Source organism: Typopeltis vanoorti, chromosome 6 (genome assembly GCF_054136105.1).
Source record: "Typopeltis vanoorti isolate ZY-2024b chromosome 6, IOZ_Tvanoo_1.0, whole genome shotgun sequence".
In the NCBI taxonomy this organism is placed as follows: domain Eukaryota; kingdom Metazoa; phylum Arthropoda; class Arachnida; order Uropygi; family Thelyphonidae; genus Typopeltis; species Typopeltis vanoorti.
Window position 1 is genome coordinate 8,515,973 of NC_143554.1, and position 22,024 is coordinate 8,537,996.

General features: G+C 35.5%; 1 protein-coding gene across 3 annotated transcripts in view; it reads right to left on the reverse strand.

Annotated features, from left to right (window-relative positions):
• mio (GATOR complex protein mio) overlaps positions 1–22,024 on the reverse strand; it is a 349,531-nt gene that overhangs the window by 166,868 nt on the left and 160,639 nt on the right. For all 3 annotated transcript variants that reach the window (XM_090394033.1, XM_090394032.1, XM_090394034.1), the window contains exons 14-15: positions 19,641–19,759; positions 5,858–6,001 (exon numbers count right to left, since the gene is read on the reverse strand). In XM_090394033.1, coding sequence (XP_090250159.1) covers positions 5,858–6,001; positions 19,641–19,759 — 263 coding nt within the window. The remainder of the gene's footprint in view (positions 1–5,857; positions 6,002–19,640; positions 19,760–22,024) is intronic.

Genomic DNA, 22,024 nt, shown 5'->3' on the forward strand with positions numbered 1-22,024 from the left:
CTGGAAACTTGCACTAGGTTATGGTCTGAGTTGCTGAGAGGACAGGTAACTTCTATAGTGTGTCTGGAAGAAGAACTAGTTAAAACAAAATCAAGAGTATTGGTAGAGTGGAGGGGGATTATCTGGAATTTGGGTAGGTAGCTGCATGATTTGTGTTACATCATTACTTATAACAAAACTTCCACATCACATCTGCCTTGATTTGTAGTGCTAGAGATGGGAAGCTAGTTGAAGTTGTGAATATTCAGATCACCTAGGACCTCAGGCATCATCTCTTCTAATGTACTCCATGCATGATAACAGTGAGCAACATGAGCCAAAGTTTCTATACTTTGATAGCCTGTTTTGCAATTCTTGTCATCAATTCTTCCCTGAGTTGTATGAGATTGAGTTGGCAGAGCATTGACCCTTGTTCCTAATTAAATCTATGTATTCAAATCCAAGCAGGAAACAAGTCCCATCCTTGATCCATTGATATTGAGAGGGAACATGTTTAGATTTGTAATGCAGCTCTGTCAACTGAATGGTGCAACATTAAAGCCCATCATCTCCTTTGTTCAGCCAAGGCAGTCATGATCGGTGTCCTTCCATCAGGCACCTATCCAGAAATATGTTGATATGAAGTCTTAGAGGCAGAAAGATAATTATGAAATGGACAGAGAAAATTTTTGTAATCTGGATAAACATAATCTAGACACTAATCATTGCAACAAGGGAATCCTAAGACCTTTATGGTTTACAATAGTATGGAAAATTGCTAATAGCACATTGTGAGGAAGACAGAACTGTGAACAACTGCTAAATGAACTGCTACATCCATCTGGGACAGTACTGAGAGAGAGAGAGACTCTACCTCGGATTAAAGTATGGCAGTCTAGGAAGAAGGAAATAATTCAGAATGAAGAGCCTCTATTGAGATTTAAGTGGGACTTTATGGAGAGAAGTGATCCTAGAGTGGATGGGAAAGAGGAAATGCCTGTTGGAGAGAAGAAATACCAAAATATCTCCACTCCTCCAGAACTGATACAGAATGCAAGGGCATGTCATGAAGGGAAAACTCATTCTCAGCTTTCGATTTCCTATCTCTACCTAAGGATACAAATGAAAGTGAACTTAACTTTGTCACAGTGATGTTTAAGCCTTGAACTTGAAAGAAGTCAACACTTGGATGAAGATTTTCTGCAAGGCTTTTCTAATAGAGGATATGAATATAAGGTCATCAGCAAATGTCATAGCATTAACAGTGGATGTATCACAAGAGTATCCAATGTGGCTTGAAAGAGAGTGAAGAAACTCATCAATGATGCAAAGGAAGAAAATGGGGGGGAGGGAGGTTGTCCTAGCACTCTGGGGGTATACTTGACATAAACCCCATAAGTCGTGGGATGGGCATCAATCTGGACTGCAGGGGGATAATAAGGAGATTTGCAGAATTAATATCTGATATGCAAGTGAAGAAAGTTTCTGGACATCCTGATATTAACAATGCTTGAAGTATAGTTTGAAGACAGTCTAAGGACTTCTGGAGGTCCAGGGATGCCATAAAGAGAGGCCAAGCTGGTATTGGGAAATCAGAAGAGAGGAAAGAATGAAGTGGCTTGAAAAAAGTTCCACATCTAGTCTCTAGAGCAAGATTTCTAGATTATATAAAGCAGTCTACTGAAAGTCCTAGTATAATGCAGTCATTTGTAGTTCTCCCATTTTTAAGCCCATACATGAGAGGTTGGTTAATCTACCTATAGTATGTTAGTATACCATGTATGGGTACAGTAAGGAGAAACTTGTTTACATTTGATATAAAAGTCTGTATATTGTATTCCTTGGGAAACACATAAGGGGGAAGACTGTTCCACAATATAGCATTAGCAGGGATGAAGGAGGAGGAAGCAAAACTTGTTCTGTGGGTTTTGAGGCGTACTGTGAAGAGATGTTGGGCAGCAGCCACATGTGTTCCAATGGACTTTGGGGGAATTATTGATGCTATTTCTTACAAACATTTGCCATGGAAATATTTATAGAATGCACATATTGCAGAAACCAAATGCCTGTGCGAAAGCAGGAGTGAGTTGGTAAGAGAGGGGGTTATTATCATCCAACTGCCTTCCTCTGTACTGAGTCAAGCATTCAAAGAGAGCTCTTAGGGGGCTCCACCTCAAATGTGAGAGCAGTATTCCATAACTGGGTGGATTTGTGATTTGTATAAGATTAACAGCTGTTCAGAGGTGAAGTAGCATCTTCAGCAAAAGAGAAATCCTAGTTTTTTAAAACTGATGAGGCAATCATTGTGATGATGTGTTTATGAGAGACTTCATGTCAGGGTGATTCCAAGCAGAGAAATCTCAAATTGTCTGGAAATCTGAGTGTTGTCAAAGGTAATACAGGGAGAAAATGGTTCTTTTTTGTGAGAAATACTGCAGAACTGAGTTTTCCTAGCACTGAAATTAAGGAGGTTATCTGGATCCCATGGAAGACAGCTTGGAGATCAGAATTGAGGGCAGTGGTTGTTAATGTTTTGTAGGTTGAGGTCAGCTGTAGAGTGAAGTTTATCAAATGAAAGGGTCGAGTGCAATGTGCTGTCATCTGCAAAACTGTGTATTGGATTGAGGTTAAGTGAAGTAGGTCATTGATATATAGCAGTAAGAAGGTTGGTGAGAGGATAGAAACTTGTGGAACTCTGGCATTAGTTGAATGGTGGGAAGATAAGGAACCATCCACCACCACACATAGTGAGCATCCAGACAGAAAGCTGGCAATCCAGCTACAGAAGTCCCAGGACAGATCAAACAATGGTAGTTTGCCTAGTAAGTTTTTGTGCCAAACCCGGTCAAAAGCTTTGGAGAGCATTTGTCCAGAGATAGATGATATATGTGAGGATATCCTGTTCATCAGCAGCAATGGAATCCATGCTAATGGTCATTTATCATATTAGCTGAGTGCCTTTAAGGTAGTGTAGTGGTTGGGAATTGATAGTTCTCTCATTACTTTAGACAGGACTGAGATCAGTGAGATAGGGCAGTAGTTTGATGGCAGTGATTTGTCACCCTTCTTGGGAATAGGTTAAACATAGGCCAAATTACATGGTGTGGGATAGATCCCCGGTAACATAGGATAGGAGTAAGTTTTGGTGCACAAACCTTGAGGACAATTGGAGGAATTTTTCTGATTCTTTCTGGCAAAAGGATATAGAGAGCATTACGTATCGGGCATCTGAAATGGTGCATTTACCATGGTCAGTTATGCATGCAATGGAGACAAAGTGTGAAGTCTGGAGATTGGCTTTTTTTTTTTTTTCCTGTGGGTGGTGATACAATATAGACATCTGGGTATGATAGGGGTGGGAATAGTGTTGGACTGCTTTGGCAAAAGACCAAAAAGCTCAGCTGCTGTTTGTACATGCTGCAGATTTCCTGCTTTTTGCTCTTTCAAAATGGTTTTCTTGCAACTATTTCAGGCTTGAGTATAAGTACTAAGGGAGGATGGAATTCTTGATGAAAGCCAGTTAGGGTATGGTATACTTGATTTTTCATTTATACAGCCTTAGCACATCTTTTGGAGAACCAGGGCTTAGGGAATGACAGTTCAGAATAGTATGAGGGTGAGGAATTAAATACTTAGCACATCTTTTGGAGAACCAGGGCTTAGGGAATGACAGTTCAGAATAGTATGAGGATGAAGAATTAAATAGTCAACCATGGAAATGAGGCACAGAAGTCACAGAGGCTGTCCCACTTGGCACTGTTATAATGCAAAACTACTCTTGTATGAGAAGGCTGTGTAAGCATTGTTGCATGGAGGAGGAGACAAACATTAGACTGTGGTCAGAATTACCTAGGAAGCCCACTATATTCCCTGTGTGTTTGGAAGGGTTACTAGTGAGGAAGAGATCTAGGATGTTTGGGGAGTGGTTATGGTTATCTGGCATTCTGGTTGGCATGTGAACAATTTGCATACAGTCAGTAGTGATGGCAACTGTTTCAGCATCTCTGCCTGCTAGATTTGTACAACTGGAGGAGGAAAGCCAGTTGGTGTTGTGGACAACCAGATCTCCTAAGAGGGTGAATTTTGCTATTAGGGAAGTGGAAATGGGGAAAATTAATGTTCAAGGAGAGGGAATTAAAGAGCTCAGAATGATTGGTGGCATTAGAAGAGTGATAGAGACAGCAAATGAATTTGACTGAGGGAAGAGAGATCTTCAACCAAAGAAGGTCAATGTTGAGCAAATCTAGGTTGGGTGAGATCTGGCAAGGTGTGTCAGAGCAGACATATGCACAGTGCACCCCTTGGGTAAAAAGGAGTTAAAGAGTGTGTAGTTTAAAAAGTTGAGATGAATAATGCTGGGGGGGGGGGATGAAATTTGAGTTTTTGCAAAGAAGAGTAGGTAGGGTTTGGTGAACTAGAGATGGTAGCAGATGCTATTACGGTTGGAATTGGGGCGACAGATATTAGTGAAGTGGATATGCAAGGCTCTGTGGGGCATATAGTTGACTGCAAAGGTCTCGCATATCTCCTATGCAGTGCCTGCATACTGGTCTCCCAGTGGCGTCACTTTATTCATGCAACAATTTAAGTTTGTGGTTTAAATCAAACCACATTTTCAAATGTGGTTTGATTTAAACAACAGCCTGCTGAGTAGCAAATTGACACTATCAACTTGGCCAGCCAGGATGGCGTACTGATAAGAAAGTAACATATCAGATAGTAAGAAGATAGAAACATAACAGACAGCAAACTAGAGAAGATAATATAAATCAAGTGGATATTAAATCTAGTATTATTGGTGCAGAAATTATTGGTGCAAAGCGAATGCAGAAACTATGAAAATTTCATACGAAATTTGACCAGAGAGCTTATGCGGACACACTTGCCGGCATTTACGAGTTGCCCCAGCACAGACCTTAAAGGAGACATGATCGCTTGTCCAAGCATCCATATATTCGCCTTCTATTGGTCCATTTCGATAAGGTTTCGCTGGTCTGATAGCTGTTTCGAACTGGTTGGTTCTCCAGCTAGGGCAACTCGTAAATGCCGGAAAGGATTTCCCGTAAGATCTCTGGCCAAATTTCGTATGAAACTTTCATAGTTTCTGCATTTGGCTTTGAAATAATGCTGGATTTAATATCCACTTGATTTATATAATTTTGCATTACTGAAATGAAGCCTTTTCGCTCTTTATTTTAGTAAATAGAGGAGATAATATAATATTTTCAAGAGGCTGAAACTAGGTATTTCAAGACACAATTAACCGACATGAGAGAGAATGTGTGGAAAAAAAGATATTCAAGGATGCTAGTGGCTTAACATGGAAATTTAAATATCCCAAGTACAGTAGATAAAAGTGTATAAGATGTTTTACAGGTGCATAATGAAATGAATAACTGAGGTTTTAAATGGAAGGAATGAACAAGCATCAGTTTGTAGTAGTTGTATGTTAGAAAAAGGATACTGGAAAGAGTTTTTAAAAAGATGTTATACATACTTAGTGCTATCTACCTACCAGGCGATGAGTGTGCGTGATAAAGGCTTGCAAAGTGGATGCTACCGAAGACGTGGGGGGGGGGGATATTTAATGATCATTTCATCAGAATTCAATGTTACTATATTTTGGAATGGTGAGAGCAATGCCCAAAAGTGAGATAAATACTAGAGGGACTAGAAGTATATTAGATGCTGAGTAGATATCAGTAAGGTTGCATGTTTTTATTGTTTATTATTAGCAAATTCTTTGCTAATAATAAACAATACAGGAGCTTCTTTGATGATAATGAATAATGTTGTTAATGGGATATTCTCTTCCAAAATTAAGTTGTGTGCTAACCAATAGTTATTCGGTACTATATAAAGATAAAAAATGACTTACCTTTACTCCATACCCTAATAAGGCCCTTTTCTTCATCTTCACAGATATATCATCCAGGTATTCATAAAACCTATCTTTTGAATCTAAACAATACAACATTTTTTTCCCATGACTCCACACAACTTCTGACATAGGGGACCAGTTCTGTAATAAAAACACCAGTTTCATATGAAATAGATATTTCATATCTCTATGACTGTTTCTACAAAGAAACAGTCATACAAACAATGAAAGACAAAGATGAGTTTTATAATAGCAATAAGATTAATTCCTTATCACAGCAAACTGAACCTATCGTTTTTGGCATATGCATTTCAAACAAATTATTTTATTTATTTTTTTCCATTTAAATGATAGACATGCAACATCCAACAAATTTTAATAGTGATCATCCTGAATGGCAAATTTCATTAATTTCCATCAAGCAGGAGAATTTTTATTAGAATCATTTTGCCAATATTATTTTCATCATCAGAGACATTCAGGGAGTCAAAGAATCATTGAGGGAGGTCATAGTTCACCCATACCAGATATATTGTCATCATCATCTTCATGTCATGAATATTAAGCCAAGTGGCCTGTTCTAGTCTCATACCATTGCTTTCTTGATCTTCCAATTCTTCTTTTTCCACTTATTTTATATCTATATAGCATTTTTGTCGGTCTGCTATTTTCCATTCAATTTAGATGCTCTAACCATTTTCGTTTATATTTACTTTCATTTCAGACTTATATTCAGGGATTATAAAATTTTTTTCGTTTGTTTTATTGTCCTGCTTGGTATATCCAGTTGCTTTTCTGAGAAATTTCATTTCTGCTAGTTGAATCTTTTTTAATTTTTTTTTAATGATGAATGACCTCTATATAATAAAGTTGGTTTAGAACAGGACGTTATACAGTCTGATTCTGGTGTGTTTTTAAGCTATCTCCAGATATATTAAACAGTAGAGGTGATAGGGACATCCTTGTCATACTCCTTTTGATATGTCTTTCCATTCTAATATATGTTCTAATTTGACTGCTATTTTATTGCCTATATATATTTCTTGAATACACTATAAGAGTTGGCTTGGTATATTTAGTTAATATTTTAAACACTTTTTGTCCATTAATTTTATCAAAAAGCTCTTTCATAATAAAGGCTGTGCACACAGCCTTTATTATGAAAGAGCTTTTGTCAGGATGTTATATAGTCTGATTCTGGTGTGTTTTTATACCAGGGATGGCTTAAGATCTTGCATATCTTAAATATGCAAGATTGGCCATTTCTGAATAATTATTGCAGTCATTCTTTATTTCCTTTTTTATAAATTGGAATAACCAGGTTTTTTTTTTTTTTTTTTTTTTTTTTTTAAAGAATTTGTAGTTTTCCCAGAAATCGAGACCATATTAAAGAATTTCAGAAGTCTTCCATTAAAGTTTTCACCTTCATTTTTGTGGTACAGTTCCATGTTTACATTGTCATCTGGTGCTTTCCTATTTTTCATCTTATTTATTGTATTTTTTAGTTCTGATGTAATATTTTATGATAGGTCATTCTTTGTTTTATAAAATATTTACTTATCTTCAGTCCAGAGATTTTGAAAATAAGGTACCTATTTTTCTAATTCTACTGTTTGTATTTTTACCTTTTCTTTTATTTCTTTGCTCATGTTTTTCATTATTTGATAGGTTTTGGGTTCTATAACATATCCTTTTCTATTTTTGCTACAAAATTGTTCCACCTCTCTCTCTCTCTCTCTCTCTATGTTTTTTTACTTATTTGTCATTTTGTAATTGCACTGTTTCTTTTGTAGTCTATTTCTGCTTCTACTACAGTCTTAGAATTTAGACATTTTTGGCAATAGTCTCTTTTTAGTATTTTTTTCTATTGTTTTGTTCTAGTTTCATTGTCCTCTTTTTCTATTCCATTTACTCTTTATTCCTAAGCTTTCTGTTGCTGCTTTTTGTCAAGATTTGTTTCAGATATTCTCACTTCTCTTCTATGTCATTTTATTCAAGTGATGCCATTCCTTTTAAATTCAATTCATACTTGATGCACTCACTGCTCTGTGAGAGAAAAATCTAGCCATCTAGCTCCCACCCCTTTCTTAACTGCACACAAAGTTAACTTCCAGGGATGCCTCCTTGTCCTAAGGTTGTTATAGGTTAACAGTTGATGATCTATAACACCCTTTCAGAAGTTTATAGAAGTCTATCATGTCACCCTTCCTTTTCCTGTTTACCAGTGTCTGAGTCCACATATACTCTCAGTCTGTCCTTGTAATCTACATTCCATAATCCATATCATCTTTGTTACCAGAAATCTGGAAAAATTAATTGCATTGAGACCTAATGCAAAGAGTCAGAGAAACTAGATCATCATGGCAGGAACAGCGAGTATGTTTAAGTTCAGCTATGGTATGCAAATGTCATAATGATATATATATATCGTTAAGCATGGTTATGAATCTATCTCGTGAAGGAGAAGAAATTTATTATTTGGGCTCAGACTTTTTGATTGTATCTGTGGATGAAAAAGAGAAAGTTGTCCAATTGGCAAAGCAGACTTGATATAAGTATATAAAAAAAAGATAGGAGGCAACTTGTTTAGTCTACATAAATTCAACATGCATCAGAAACAAAGGGATAGAGTTCATTGCCTTGGTGAATATGCTTTGCAGTCATATGCATTTCTTAATCCAGTTATATTTTTGTTGGCTATTCAATCCAATTTAGCTCAACATTCAGAATTTATTTGCAACAAGCCTTGCAGCTGCTCGTGTTGGAGATATTTCTTTGTACAATCTAAATATATATATATATATATATATATATATATATAAATCATTAATTATCATGATCATATAAAATCATTTTGTCAATAAAAAAACAGAAATGTACAGGTAAGAGGAGAAAAATTTTAAACCTCTTGAACTGGACTGGTTCAGCACTGAATGCTAATCTCTTAATTGTTTAAATAGAATATATTTCGAATTGTTTACTTCTGAAATCTTCATTGCCATGCTGCTAGTGACAAATTTATATTATTCAAAGGACTCCTTGGCCATGGTACTTTTTTAAAAAATCCAACTATCTGTCAAATGCTACAGCATATTCATGTAGCATCAACATATTTTGGCTTATGTACTCCAGACATAACTTTGTTTTGCCAATTTTCCCACTATAAATGGTCCAACAGAAACCAAAACTGAAACGAATCAACAAATTTAAGAGATCTCATGGCAAATTCCTATAAATTTCATCCAGCTAATAAAAAATACTTGGATTAAATAATTTTGTTAAATAAGTGATCTTATTGTACATTTTAATTCAGAAATTTTATTACATTCTCTGGGCAGTGCAAAACAGTTAATATCAAATCAAATAATTTTGCCAAATAAGTGACCATTTATTATATTATCTGGCCAGAATAAAATTACTGTAGTATGTATTGTTTTGCCTTCAAATGGTTTTGATAAAAACAAGAAACCAAGATTTCCTTTTTTAATCCCCACAAAAACAAACACACCATGCTTTCTGGCATGGTATGTTTATTTTTGCAGGGATTAAATATCAAATTTAAATAAAGTCATATTTCCAAATTTAGGGACACAAAACACATGTGTTGAAATGACAGCTAAGAGGAAGGCAAAGCAGAAGTAGGATGAGTCAAGAGTGGAAGAGGACAGAAAGATATACAGAGAAAGAAAGCAAGAAAGCAAGAGAGTTGTGGTGCAGGCAAAGGTCATGGCATATCAAGATCTGTATGATTAATTAGAAACAAAGGAAGGACAGAGAAAAATTTACCAACTAGCAAAATGTAGAAATAAAGCAGCAAAGAACATCTTACATGTGAGGCAGATCAAAGACACTGAAGGAAGAGTATTATGGAGGGATGTGGAAATAAGAAACAGATGGAGAATATACTTTGAGGGACTTTTGAATGAGGAAAATGCGAGGACCCACAGAGAAGATGGGCAGTCTTCTGAGGGGATGGTGCAGACCATCAGCAGAGTGGAAGTGAAGGAAGCCATGAAGAGGGTGAAGAATGGAAAATCGGTGGGCCCAGACAGGATTCCAGTAGAGGCATGAACGGCACTGGGGCAAAGAGGAAATTGACCTGCTGTGGGACCTGTTCATGAAAGTTTGCCAACAGGAAAATATACCCGAGGAATGGAGGGAAAGTACTCTTACTCTTGTCCCCATCTACAAGGGTAAAGGGGATGCACAAGACTAAGAATTAGAGAGGAATAAGGTTGATGTCCCACACAATGAAAATCCTAGATAGGGTTCTTGATGGAAGAGTGAGGAAGGAGATGGAGATTGCAAAGGAACAATTTGGGTTCAAGCCTGGTAGATCAATGACAGATGATGGAAAAGTTTCAGAGAAACATGGGAGTTACATCTGGTGTTTGTTGATCTGGAGAAAGCATATGATAGAGTGCGAAGTCAAGAAGTCTGGAGGTGTCTGAGGGAGAAGAAGTTACCAGAGAAATATGTCAGGTTGGTGCAGGAGATGTATACAGAAATGTGAAGACAAAAGTTCGGACCTGTCTGGGACAGACAGAAAGTTTTCAAGTAACAGTTGGCTTGCATCAAGGGTCAGCATTAAATCCGTTTCTGTTTAATATTGTGATGGAGGTGATGACGGAGGAGGTGAGAGAAGATGAGCCTTGGACAATGTTGTATGCAGATGACATCTTGCTGTGTGCAGATTCAAGAGAAGAAGTGGGAGCTAAACTGGAAAGATGGAGGAAAGTACTGGAAGAGAGAGATATGAGACTGAGCAGAGATCTGGAGCTGGAAGGAAATGTCATCAGGAAGGTCAGGGACTTTAGATACTTAGGTTCAACAGTGGAGGAAGATGAAGCGACTGAGAAGGAGGTGGGATGCAGGATACAAGCAGGATGGAGAAACTGGAGAGAGATGGCTGGAGTGCTATGCGATAAGAGGATGCCAATCAATCTGAAAGGCAAAATCTATAGGACAGTACTGAGGCCAGTTATGATGTATGCTATGGAAACTGTGGCCCTGAGGAAAAATAACATCAGCAGGATGGAGGTAGCAGAGATGAGAATGCTTAGGTGGATGTGTGGTGTGACCAGAAAGGATCGTCTGAGAAATGACTATGTGAGGGGAAGAGTGAAAGTTGCAAACTAAGGAGCGAAGATACAGGAGGCAAGTTTGAGATGGTTTGGTCATGTGATGAGGAAGGAGGATGAATATGTGGGAAGAAAGGTCATGCAGATGGATGTGCAATGAAGGAGGAAGTGGGTGGCCAAAGATGAGATGGAGGGAGCTGGTAGAAGAGGACGTGAGGATGAAGAACTTGGATGTGGTGACAGCCCAAGACAGGAGGAGGTGGAGGAGCCTCATCTTTAACAGTGACCCCACAAGAAGAAGAAAATTAATAAAATAACACTTTGACGCTTCGACCCCTGTATTGAAGTCATCATCAGAAGGATACATGTGTATAGGGAACCAAGCTACATGCTCTTGCACTCTGGTAAATTAAATCTATGCTGTTAATCGATCTTTTTCTTAGCCTGACCTCTAGCAATAATTAAATAAAATAAAATAAAATAAAAGTTGAAAAAAATAAAAATATTATAATTAATAAATAAAATAAATAAAAAAACTACAATAAACTCTGCTAAAGTCCTCATGTACTAAGATTCTTCTGGATTTGTACGGGTTCAGATTGTTATACTATGATTTTCTTCAGGCCCTGTACAGCTCAAGTTGCTATGGAATGTTAAGGGAAAAAAAAAAAAAAACATGGTCCTCCACATTCTTAGAATTCCAAGAATGTGGAGGACCATCCACAACCTTTATAGTAACCAGAACAAGCCAAAGAAAAATCCCAATACAAGAAGACTTGGTGAAGTGTTTTTTTTTCCCCTTAACATTCCATAACAACTTGAGCTGTACAAGGCCTGAAGAAAATCACAGTATAACAATCTGAACTGTAGAAATCCAAAACAATCTTATAAGTATATGAGGACTTTAGTAGAGTTTATTGTAATTTTTTTTATTTATTAATTATAATTTTATTTTATTTTTTTATTTATTAATTATAATTTTATTTTATTTTTTTATTTATTAATTATAATTTTATTTTATTTTTTTATTTATTAATTATAATTTTATTTTATTTTTTTAATTTATATATTTTTGTATTTTATTTTTTTTTTCAACTTTTATTTTATTATCGCTAGAGGTCAGGCTAAGAAAAAGATTGATTAACAGCGTAGATTTTATTTACCAGTACAGAGTGCAAGAACATGTAGCTTGGTTCACTATACACATGTATCCTTCTGATGATGACCTCAATACAGAGGGTTGAAACGTCAAATTGTTATTTTATTAATAATAAAAAATAATCATTTCAAAACGTGCGTTCTGTGTCCCTAAATTCAAAAATATGAAATTTAAATAAAATTTGTCTAGTCACAGTTTGGGAACAGCTAAAAAAAGACAAAGAAAATCTAATAATTTATACATTTTATATATTTCTTGTAGGAATTGAAACAACTTATTTCTATAAAATGCTACTAGACAGATGGGAATAAGAGAGAGAGAGAGAACAAATATAATAGCTTTATTATTTGAACAACACATATAAAAAAACTAACTTTTTTACACCAATTTCACTGAAAATTGTTTCAGATCAGATTAAAGAACTAAATACCAATTGATCAATTTAATAAATTTTAATCAGTGACCAATACAGATTTCAGTATTCTTTTCATAGATTTCCTAGCTATGCTCAAAACTTGGGCTCCAGAATTAACACCTATCCTTATCACCTATATAAAATATCATATTCACATGCCATCTGTCCAATGTTATTGGAAGCAAGCCTTTATCTAGTCTATACCATTGCTCACCTTAATACTCTCAAATGTGATGGAGAAGGTCATTAACCTATACTAAAATTTAATGGAATGAATACACACAAAGAGAAATAATTAAACAGCATGTTTAATCATTTCAATATTTTGTTTCTGTCACAGAGGCATCTTCAGGAATACAATATTAAAATTGTATAATATAATAACACATACAAAAACAAACAATAAGTAGAAGAAATTAGACAATTTAAAGCCTAAAATCCTATGAGAACTGCCTTCTATGGGTGCTGATGGTTATCCTTATCTGTTGGGTAGAAGGCCAAAGAATAAAGTTTCTCAAATTTTGGGAAGATTAACAAGAATATTTATTAAAATTAGGCTGGTTTTTTAATTCTTTTGTTGATTTTGAAAAAGGGACATAAGTTTGTACTTGCTGTAATGAAACATAATAGTTTTATTCCTGTGCAAAGTATCCAAGGCATAGTCATCACCTAAGACCTGATTGACCATAGTTGTAGTAGTGTATGTATTTTTTGCATTCATCTAGGTGGATGTTAACAGATATCTACCCAGTTTAAGCATAATATGATGAGCTACAAGAACAGGAAACCTGGAACAGAGAGGAGAAGAAGTGGATCCTTAGGAGAACAGAGAAGGGAAGTCAACTTCAAATTAAGCTTGAAGGCAGTACAAAGATTATATTTCTTAAAAGTTCTGGCTATTTTTTTCTGAAAAGCCATTAAATGCCATGAAGTTTTAATATGAGTGTAAACCAGCATTTAAGCCTAAATATGCATTTACAAAGGTCACTGTTATACAGGTGCGTTCTGTAATTGGGTACAAAGTTGAACTCCGATGTGTTGAGTGATTTTATGAGTGTTTTCCAAATGTCACCAAGGACCATTCCTTGGTTTCTGTTAAGGCTGCCTCTTGAACGGATCACTACTGCAGCTTCTTTGATGTTACGGGTATATCCTTGGTGATATCTCGAAAACACTCATAATATCACTCAACACATCGGAGTTCAACTTTGCAACCAATTTACATAAAAATTCTGAGTGAATGGAACTGACACATTCTTGATGTAGTATTCATTACATCAAGCATTCTGAAGAGTTCTTGATGTGTGAGTGCTTTGGTATCCCAAGTTTTACTGCCGTTCAGCACTGAATGCATTCTGGAGATTGTAACACTTGCCTCCAGAACACACCCGTGATTCTCATTTGTGTTAACAGTTTGTGGTCTCCCCCAAATGCCAATTGCATTGTGACAGAACACTCCCAGTATGGCAGAACCTTTGATTAAGACAATGATGACTATTGCTTGGGACACTTATGGAAACAATGAACAAACTGCTCACAAACAAGTTGTAGGCTTGAACCATTTGCTCTACCAATTCCATATGAATAAAAATAATGATCAGCAATAAATGTCTTTTCTCCAAATGTCAATACCATTGCTACAGCTAAATGTAATGGCAAAGACTCTACACGTGCTCTTCTATTAATGTGAATGCAAGTTGAATGGGATATCTCATAGCACATGTAATGAAGGGGGGGGATGTCAAAGTTCAGTAGTTTTTTGTTTTTTTGTTTTTTTTTGTGTGTGCAATACTATACTTACAAAACTTGCCCAACAGTTAGCTAAGTCACTTACTCTCTTCACGGGTAACTCCTCTACTTTTATAAGGAAAAAAAAAATTCTGTTCATTTTAAATTGCTGTAAAAATTCATATCCATAAAAATTCCAACATTACCCTTAGTTCTAATATCACATTCTTATTTGCTAATTTACCACAAACAAACACTCATAATTTAATGTCAAATTTGCCCCTGATATTTTTCAATTATTATTCAAATTTAGCTATGCATTCGAGTTACTTTACCATCTCAGGACAAACTCCATTATTTATCACATATTGATGTGTACACACATGGCCTACTATGGACAGACAGGAATATCTATTAATATCTACCTTGGAGAATACATGAAATACATTCATTACCATTACTATTGTTAAACTGTGAATGAAATTATTATGTATATTTTGTCCTTCATTCACATTTAACATAACCTATCATATATTAAGCATGATTTGTTTAAAAATTATTTGTTAATCCCTTGCTTAAGAATTATTATTCATGTATTATTCCTGAATTTCATCAGCTATTATTGATTAAATAATTTTAATGTAGTATATTTTACTATTGGAAGGACTCAGTGATAAATATCATTTATCTTATTTACTTTATTCCTTCAATAATATTATGAGAAATTATATGTATATAAATTAATATACCTTATATATATACTGTAACATATATTTTATTATTGTTAATTGTAAATGAAATGAAAGAGAAAATTAAGTAACTGTAATATTTTTATTAATGTTTTTCATTACTCAATGTAAAAGTATAGCCTTATGTAACATTAACGCGAATGTTTACGTTTTGTTCGTTGCCATGGAGAGAGAAATAAAATGGAACACGCGTGGGTAGACCGTGAGCTTCGATAACGAGGAGAGAAGAAAAATATATGAGTAGTAATATAGAGAGATAATAAAAAAAGGAAGAGTTTTTGAAGGGGAAGAAGGAAGGATATAAGCAAGGGGGTAAAAGTAAATAAAAAGGACTGAAGGGCAGGAATTCAAGAGAGTAGTATTTAGAAGTGTGCAGAGACGGAGTGAAAACTTATAGATAGCTGAAGGTAAAGTCAGCAGTGGCATTAATAGGAATTTGGTGCCGTATTTGGATAATTAAAGGACTGGAAGGTTAATGAAGGATTCAGAATAGATCCAGTTAGCTTAGAATTACTACTTATTTCTATATTGCTTTTAGGAAGAATTGTACGGAGGTTAATTTGTTGTGAAGTAGTAAACAAGGATATCAATCTGCCCTATAGTTGCTGTCGAGAATTGTGAAGCGCGACAAATAATTATCTAGTTATGACCTTGAAGAATTCTTTTAAATGTGTTCCATGGGTGTAATAAATATAATTTGAAGATGTGCTCACATTAAATCTGACGTGCTGAAGATAAATTCCGGTAAGGACAGTCATATCTTGTTTGTTTCTGTGTATGAAGATTTGAGTGATAGTTCCATTTCGCTTATTCTAACATTTACTGTGGCATATCGCCGAAGTTAGAAGTTAAAAATAATTTGCCTTGAAATAATATCTGCCGTATTTAATGATATGATAAGTGCCTGGAGAGTTAAGTATGGAGTATAACTGAGAGATATAGGCAAACTAATTAAATAAGAATTTCTGTTGTATTAATCTGAGTAGGGAATCTTGAAATAGAGAAAACTGTGAAACTTGTATGTGAAGATTTTGAAGACTGAATTAATATGAATGATTTGACCTGATGTACTAACTTAATTGTAATGTCTTATTTTAGAAGTGGAATTCATGCATTTGTCATATAACCTTATATTAAATGTTTTGTTAATTTCAATATTGTGTTTGCCTGATTCTTTTTTATTGCACTGTTCATAAATAATTCGAATCTTGCGGGAACCTCAAGTGAAAAGTATTAAATTCGGCCTGAATGAGTAAGGAGACTGCTAATTTAATTGAAAATTAATTCTACTATTTTATATAGACTAATCTAAATATAGGGTGGCGCAGTATAAATATAAATTTCCCTACATTTGGATTAGTGATCAATTAGCAATTAACTGATTTTATTAATAAGAGTACGTTACAACAAGATGTCGGACTCGGAACTAGGATATACGTTCCAACACTATTATGGCAATTCAGGACTGGCATGCATGCTTTGGGAAACACTTCATATGAGATTAGATGGAAGAAAATCAATGTGCTATACAGAAGTTGTTTTGCATCAATGGATGCAAAATGAAGCACTCTCCTAATCTCAACAAGTAGGGCTGCATTAATCTACCAAAAATTTGCCAGTTTACAACCCAACAAATGTAAAAACTACTTCTATACAACATTAGAATAACCAAATTAAGACTTTTGGTCTTTTGTCTGTAAAATTCAAAATGTTCCCTATACTCACTGTTACTATGAAATGTAGCAAGTAGTTGTGCTCTTCTATCTTTGCGTCCTGCAAGCTAGCTTATTTCGGACAGACAGGTAGATTGGCAACCATCCATTTAGAACAAAAATCATACATCTGCAATCACAACTATGTCTCCAAAACATGGTCTGCAAGGCCAAAAATAATTTGGCCTTGCAGACCATGTTTTGGAGACAACCCACAGGATCTTCTGGAGTAAAACCACCATGCTCCACCATAGCAAATTCCAAAAATAAAAATAGTGTTTTTAGAATGCAGCAACACTCAGAAATCAACCAAATTTAATAAATACGGTTGCATAAAACTTCCCAAAATTTGGGAAACATTAATTATCAGATCCCATCTAGAATGTAAAGGGTGCACCACTTAGATAGGCCTTTAATCAACCATGTGTTTCATTTAGTACTGTCTTGTATTTGAGTGTGTGTGTTACAAGAGTTATTTGGAATTCCTGAAGATGTCTCAATGAGTGAGACAAAATAGTGGAAGCATTAAAATTAATTTTTAATCCTTTTCTAGTGCTGTAAATATTCCATTAAACTTCCAACGTGAAGGACTTCTGAGCCTTGCGTGTGTGTGTGTCCTACTTCATTCCCATTACAACCACAGTATGGGAAAACTGTCAAGGAATTTAAGAATCACATTTAAGAAACACCTCTAACATCCTATTCCATAGTATAGACAAATAGAAAAATCCATAGAAGAATACATTAGGCATCCTCTTTGGTGTATTTTTCTTATGTAGACATGCTTTTCTGCACTTTTTCTTATGCAGATATGTTCCCCTATGCATTTTTCATACAATGGGAAATAAAGTGCCTCAGCTCTATTCACAAATGTACCATTTTCTGCAGATCAAAATGGTGAAGTTAAATGAAACACTTCATGCCTGTGTTATCACAAGATTGAAGAAAGACATTGGAAGATACAAAAATTATGTTCAACCCTAGACATCTGAATATGAACCTTAGCTGTAACAAATCAGCACATAATTGGCCTCATATGAACTCAACAATGCTACCATACATAAAGCAGTTTGGAAGAATGATCATGTGTTTAGTGTTATTAAAACTGTTATTAATGATTTTAATATTATTAGTGACAGTTACTATACTTCTTATATCTATATTTCTGTAAATTTTTTGTTACTGTATATATGCACCCAATGAAATCCTGTGCCAAGTTAGTAATGATGTAAATTTTTCATGTAGTACTATCATATCCTGCACATCCCTTGACGGTTCATGTCAAGAATTTGATGATGAAATCCTGTGAGAGAAGAGTTCAGCCACTAGTAGTACCATTAAATCAACAGTAAAATAGGTATTATTTCTGAGAAAATTCCCATGTTACTCCTCTAAAATAAACTTTTTAATGTTTTAATGATTAATATAGCCTACTTTTGTTTAGGAGTGCCCCCCACCTTTTTTTATTGGATGTTGTTTACTGTCTCCTTATCCTGGTGATATGTATTCACCTGCTGTTAAGCTGTTAAAGGAAGGGGTTGTTTTTTGGCGGTCATACAAAACCTACAAAATGTATTTGTAGGATTTGTATGTGTTCTGCTCTTGTATGTGTACAATTTCAAACACACTGACTATAAGCTGGAGTTCACCACAAACCAAAAATTGGCAACACTTCTAAAACCTACAAAATCTCTCTCTCTCACACACAAAGAAATATCTCAACACCATAACATTGTTTACAAATTTCCCTTCCAAAAAAACTGTGATGTCACCTACATAGATTCTACTATCATGTCTTTATGTGCAAGACTACAGGAACACTTCCATGACTGTAACATCCCTATTCCAAAACATTTAAACAATAAAAAATGCGACAACAAAAAGAAAAACAGGATACAAAGTACAAGGAAAACTGAAATAGCAGTCCATGCCCTTGAACAGAAACATACCCCACAAATCAACAACGCCATAATATTAGACATACAAGACAATGAAACAATGCTTAGAAAATTGGAAACAATAGCCATAAAATGTGATGAAAACTCAATAAATCTCCACTGACCCTACATAATCTCTGAGTTGGAAGCTCCATAACATAAAAATTAGGTCACGACTCCAACCAATAGGAGACAACACAAGCACACTAAAGACAGAAACACCTAGCCAACATGACATAGCCTCCACTTCCCTCACAAGTTCCAAAGACAACGCACCGTCGAAACGGCTTGCACCCTGTTCCTCCCAACCTTGACTGTTTACTATCAATCCCTCCTCTTCCCTCAAAAAGTAGTTTCCATCTTCAGATCCCCCCCTCCCAAATGCTCTCTACCCACCCTTAATAATAATAATATTATACATATAAAAAACTCTAGTTTTTTTCAAATAATTCCCCCATGTTACTTTAATCCCCCACTTTCCCCAAACCCCCTTCCTTTAACAGCTTAACAGCAGATGAATGAACATTGCTGGGATAAGGAGACAGCAAACAACATCCAAAAAGGTATGTCTGAATTTTCCTCCTAAATTATTCTTCATATATTAGTTTTATAACTTTTCAGTAATGCCCTAAGATTTGAGTAAAGAGCCAATGACATTGTAAAAAAAAGGGGGCACTCTTAAACAAAAGTAGGCTATATTAGCCATTAAAATAACAGTAAAATACTTAATTCTGTTATTGTTTCCTTCAGTGTTGATCAGCCATGAAAACAAATATCTGTATCAAACTGCTGAGAAAGCTTCAATAATGCTTGAGTAGCTTGCTCAGCAAGCTTTACTGAGTAATCTCTCAATTATCTGACCTTCAAATAACAATCTTTTAATTAACTGGCTTAGCATGTTAACCGACCTTTTTACAGGATGTAAATATTGCCAACAATAATTGCTCAATTTCTTAACAATAATTAGATATAATAATCAAAAACCCAAAAACTTCTTACCAGAGTGATGTGATCAAAAACTGTATAATCAACTATAGCTCCATTGTGTGAAACTGTTAACATGCGATTTTCTTGATTTATGTGCCAACAAAATGAAGACAGTAAGTGTTGATTATAAGCTAAGGTAAAAAAACAAAAAAAAAAAAAAGCATTAGTATTAAATCTGTCCTGTTAAACATAAAAGCAAATAAAGCATTAAGTTATCTTAAAATCAACTCAGGCGGTAGAAGGTACCAAAATAGGATCATTAGATATTTTGTCTGTTACAATCTGAAGTGTTGACTTACTCATTGCCATATGTTAAATGAAGCAGTGCTCTGAAGATGCTGTTTTGAAATGTAATGAAATAGAAGCCAGTCATTAAAAAAAAAATTGAATATATAATTTAGTTGGTTTGGTGTTATAATACTGTTAAAATAAAGTTATAAATCACTAATATGTAGTTTTCATGTTCTTTTTTCTTAGCAGCAGACTGTAAACTTGTCATAACAAACAAATTTACATTGGCATTGGATCTTGCATTGATAATCAGTGGATTTCATCTTTAGGATACCAGACACAGGAAGCAATTTGAATACTGGCTTTACAGGAAAGGACAAGCCTTTGTGATACTAGGTCTCACAAGATCATAGATGAGTTTCAATGTCCTGGCAATATCACCTAGTTTGCTTATTATATGGAGCTTGAAGTGACCATGTTAAGATTCCAGAACAAAGTCCTAATTCTTTTCCCATTTCATCTAGCAAATAATGACTATCATTTTTAGAATTATGTTAGACATCACGGAGATGCCAACATTTCTTTTTCTGAAGAGAACTTAAAATGATTATCCTGCAAATTGTCTGTTATACAGTGTAACTGAACCAATCCTGATGTTTAGGAAGCTACCAGGTCAGCCAGTGTGTAATCCTGTTGCCACTATTCAGGTAGGTGTACCTGGTGGGAGTCAGAGTAGGAGTGGTCAGTGCGTGGAACCACCAGAGCCATGATTTGCAGGAAATGCATGAGATTCTCCATGCATATGGCTTTAGCAAGGAATTAATTACTGTATATTCCATGTCTCTTGCAATTTCAGTTCAACTCAAGCAAAGTAAGGAGAGTTTTTGTCTATTTTATATTTATGTCATAAACTAGAGGTACAAAACCTATGGCACATCAGTACCATGTGTAAGGTGCAGATAAGGACTGTGACAGAAATCTGATCTTTTTTTCTTGAAGACATGGAGGCTGAAGTTGTTGGGAAACACATTATGAGGAAGGCTGTTCTAGAGGGCAGATGGATGGAATAAATGAGGAAGAATAGGAGGAGGTTTGGTGTATTTGCAGTTGTACTGAAAAGAGATGTTCAACAGCTGCTGCTCTCCGATACATCCAACAGAATTCAGAGGAATGATGTTTGTTAGTTCACTGGAGCAGTGGTCATGGAAGTACCTGTAGCAGAAACATAAAACTAACAGGGGGAACTGTGAGATAGAGGTTGAAACAAACACAAGGGAAGGGTCATCTACAAGCTGAATTGCTCGCCTCTGGACAGCATCAAGAATTTTTTTTAGGGTGGACAGATCTGGGATTTATATAGGATTAGCAGCTGGGCAGATGTAAAATAGCCTTGAGTGAAAAAGAGTGCCTATTTTTTTTTTCGAGGAATACAATCCTGTCCAGTGATTTGTGTATTATGGTGGGTAAGACAAGGCAAGCTGAGATCACATGTACAAGAGAAAATGCAGGAGTGCATTTTGGTGCCATTGAAAGTGACCAAGTTATCCTTACCCCCCCCCCCCCACTGACGGATAGTATGTGTTTAAGGCATTGTTTGCAGAATCTTGAAGTGTGAGGCATCTGAGAAGCACATGGTTTGTCAAAAGAGTAGGATGAATGGAGTGTGCCATAGTTAGCAGCACTGTTGATAGGGTTAGTAGTGACTGAGAGTAGGTCATTCATGTACAGGAGAAAGAGGTGACAGAAAAGTCCTGAGGCAATTCTACATTGGTGACAGAGTTCAATGAGAGAGTATTGCTTACCAGGACATGCAGTAAACAGCCAGAAAGAAATTGGGAATCCAATTACAGATGGTGGCAGGCAGAGTGAAGAAAGGCAGTTTGCTAAGCAGGCCTCAATGCCATACACGATCAAAGGCAATGAAAATATCAAGGAAAAAAGCACAAGTTTCTCCAAATGTTTTCATTGCACGTTTCCAGTGGTGGGTAATGTAAGCTACGAAGTAAGCTGTGGAACTTGAATGGCAGAATCTGTACTGGTAATCTCTGATTAACTGGTAATTAACCAGAGATTACCAGTTTATAGAATTAACTTCAGTGGTAGATGTTTGTTGCCCTTCTTTGAAATAAGATGGATATCAGATCGCTTCCATGCATTGGGAAAAG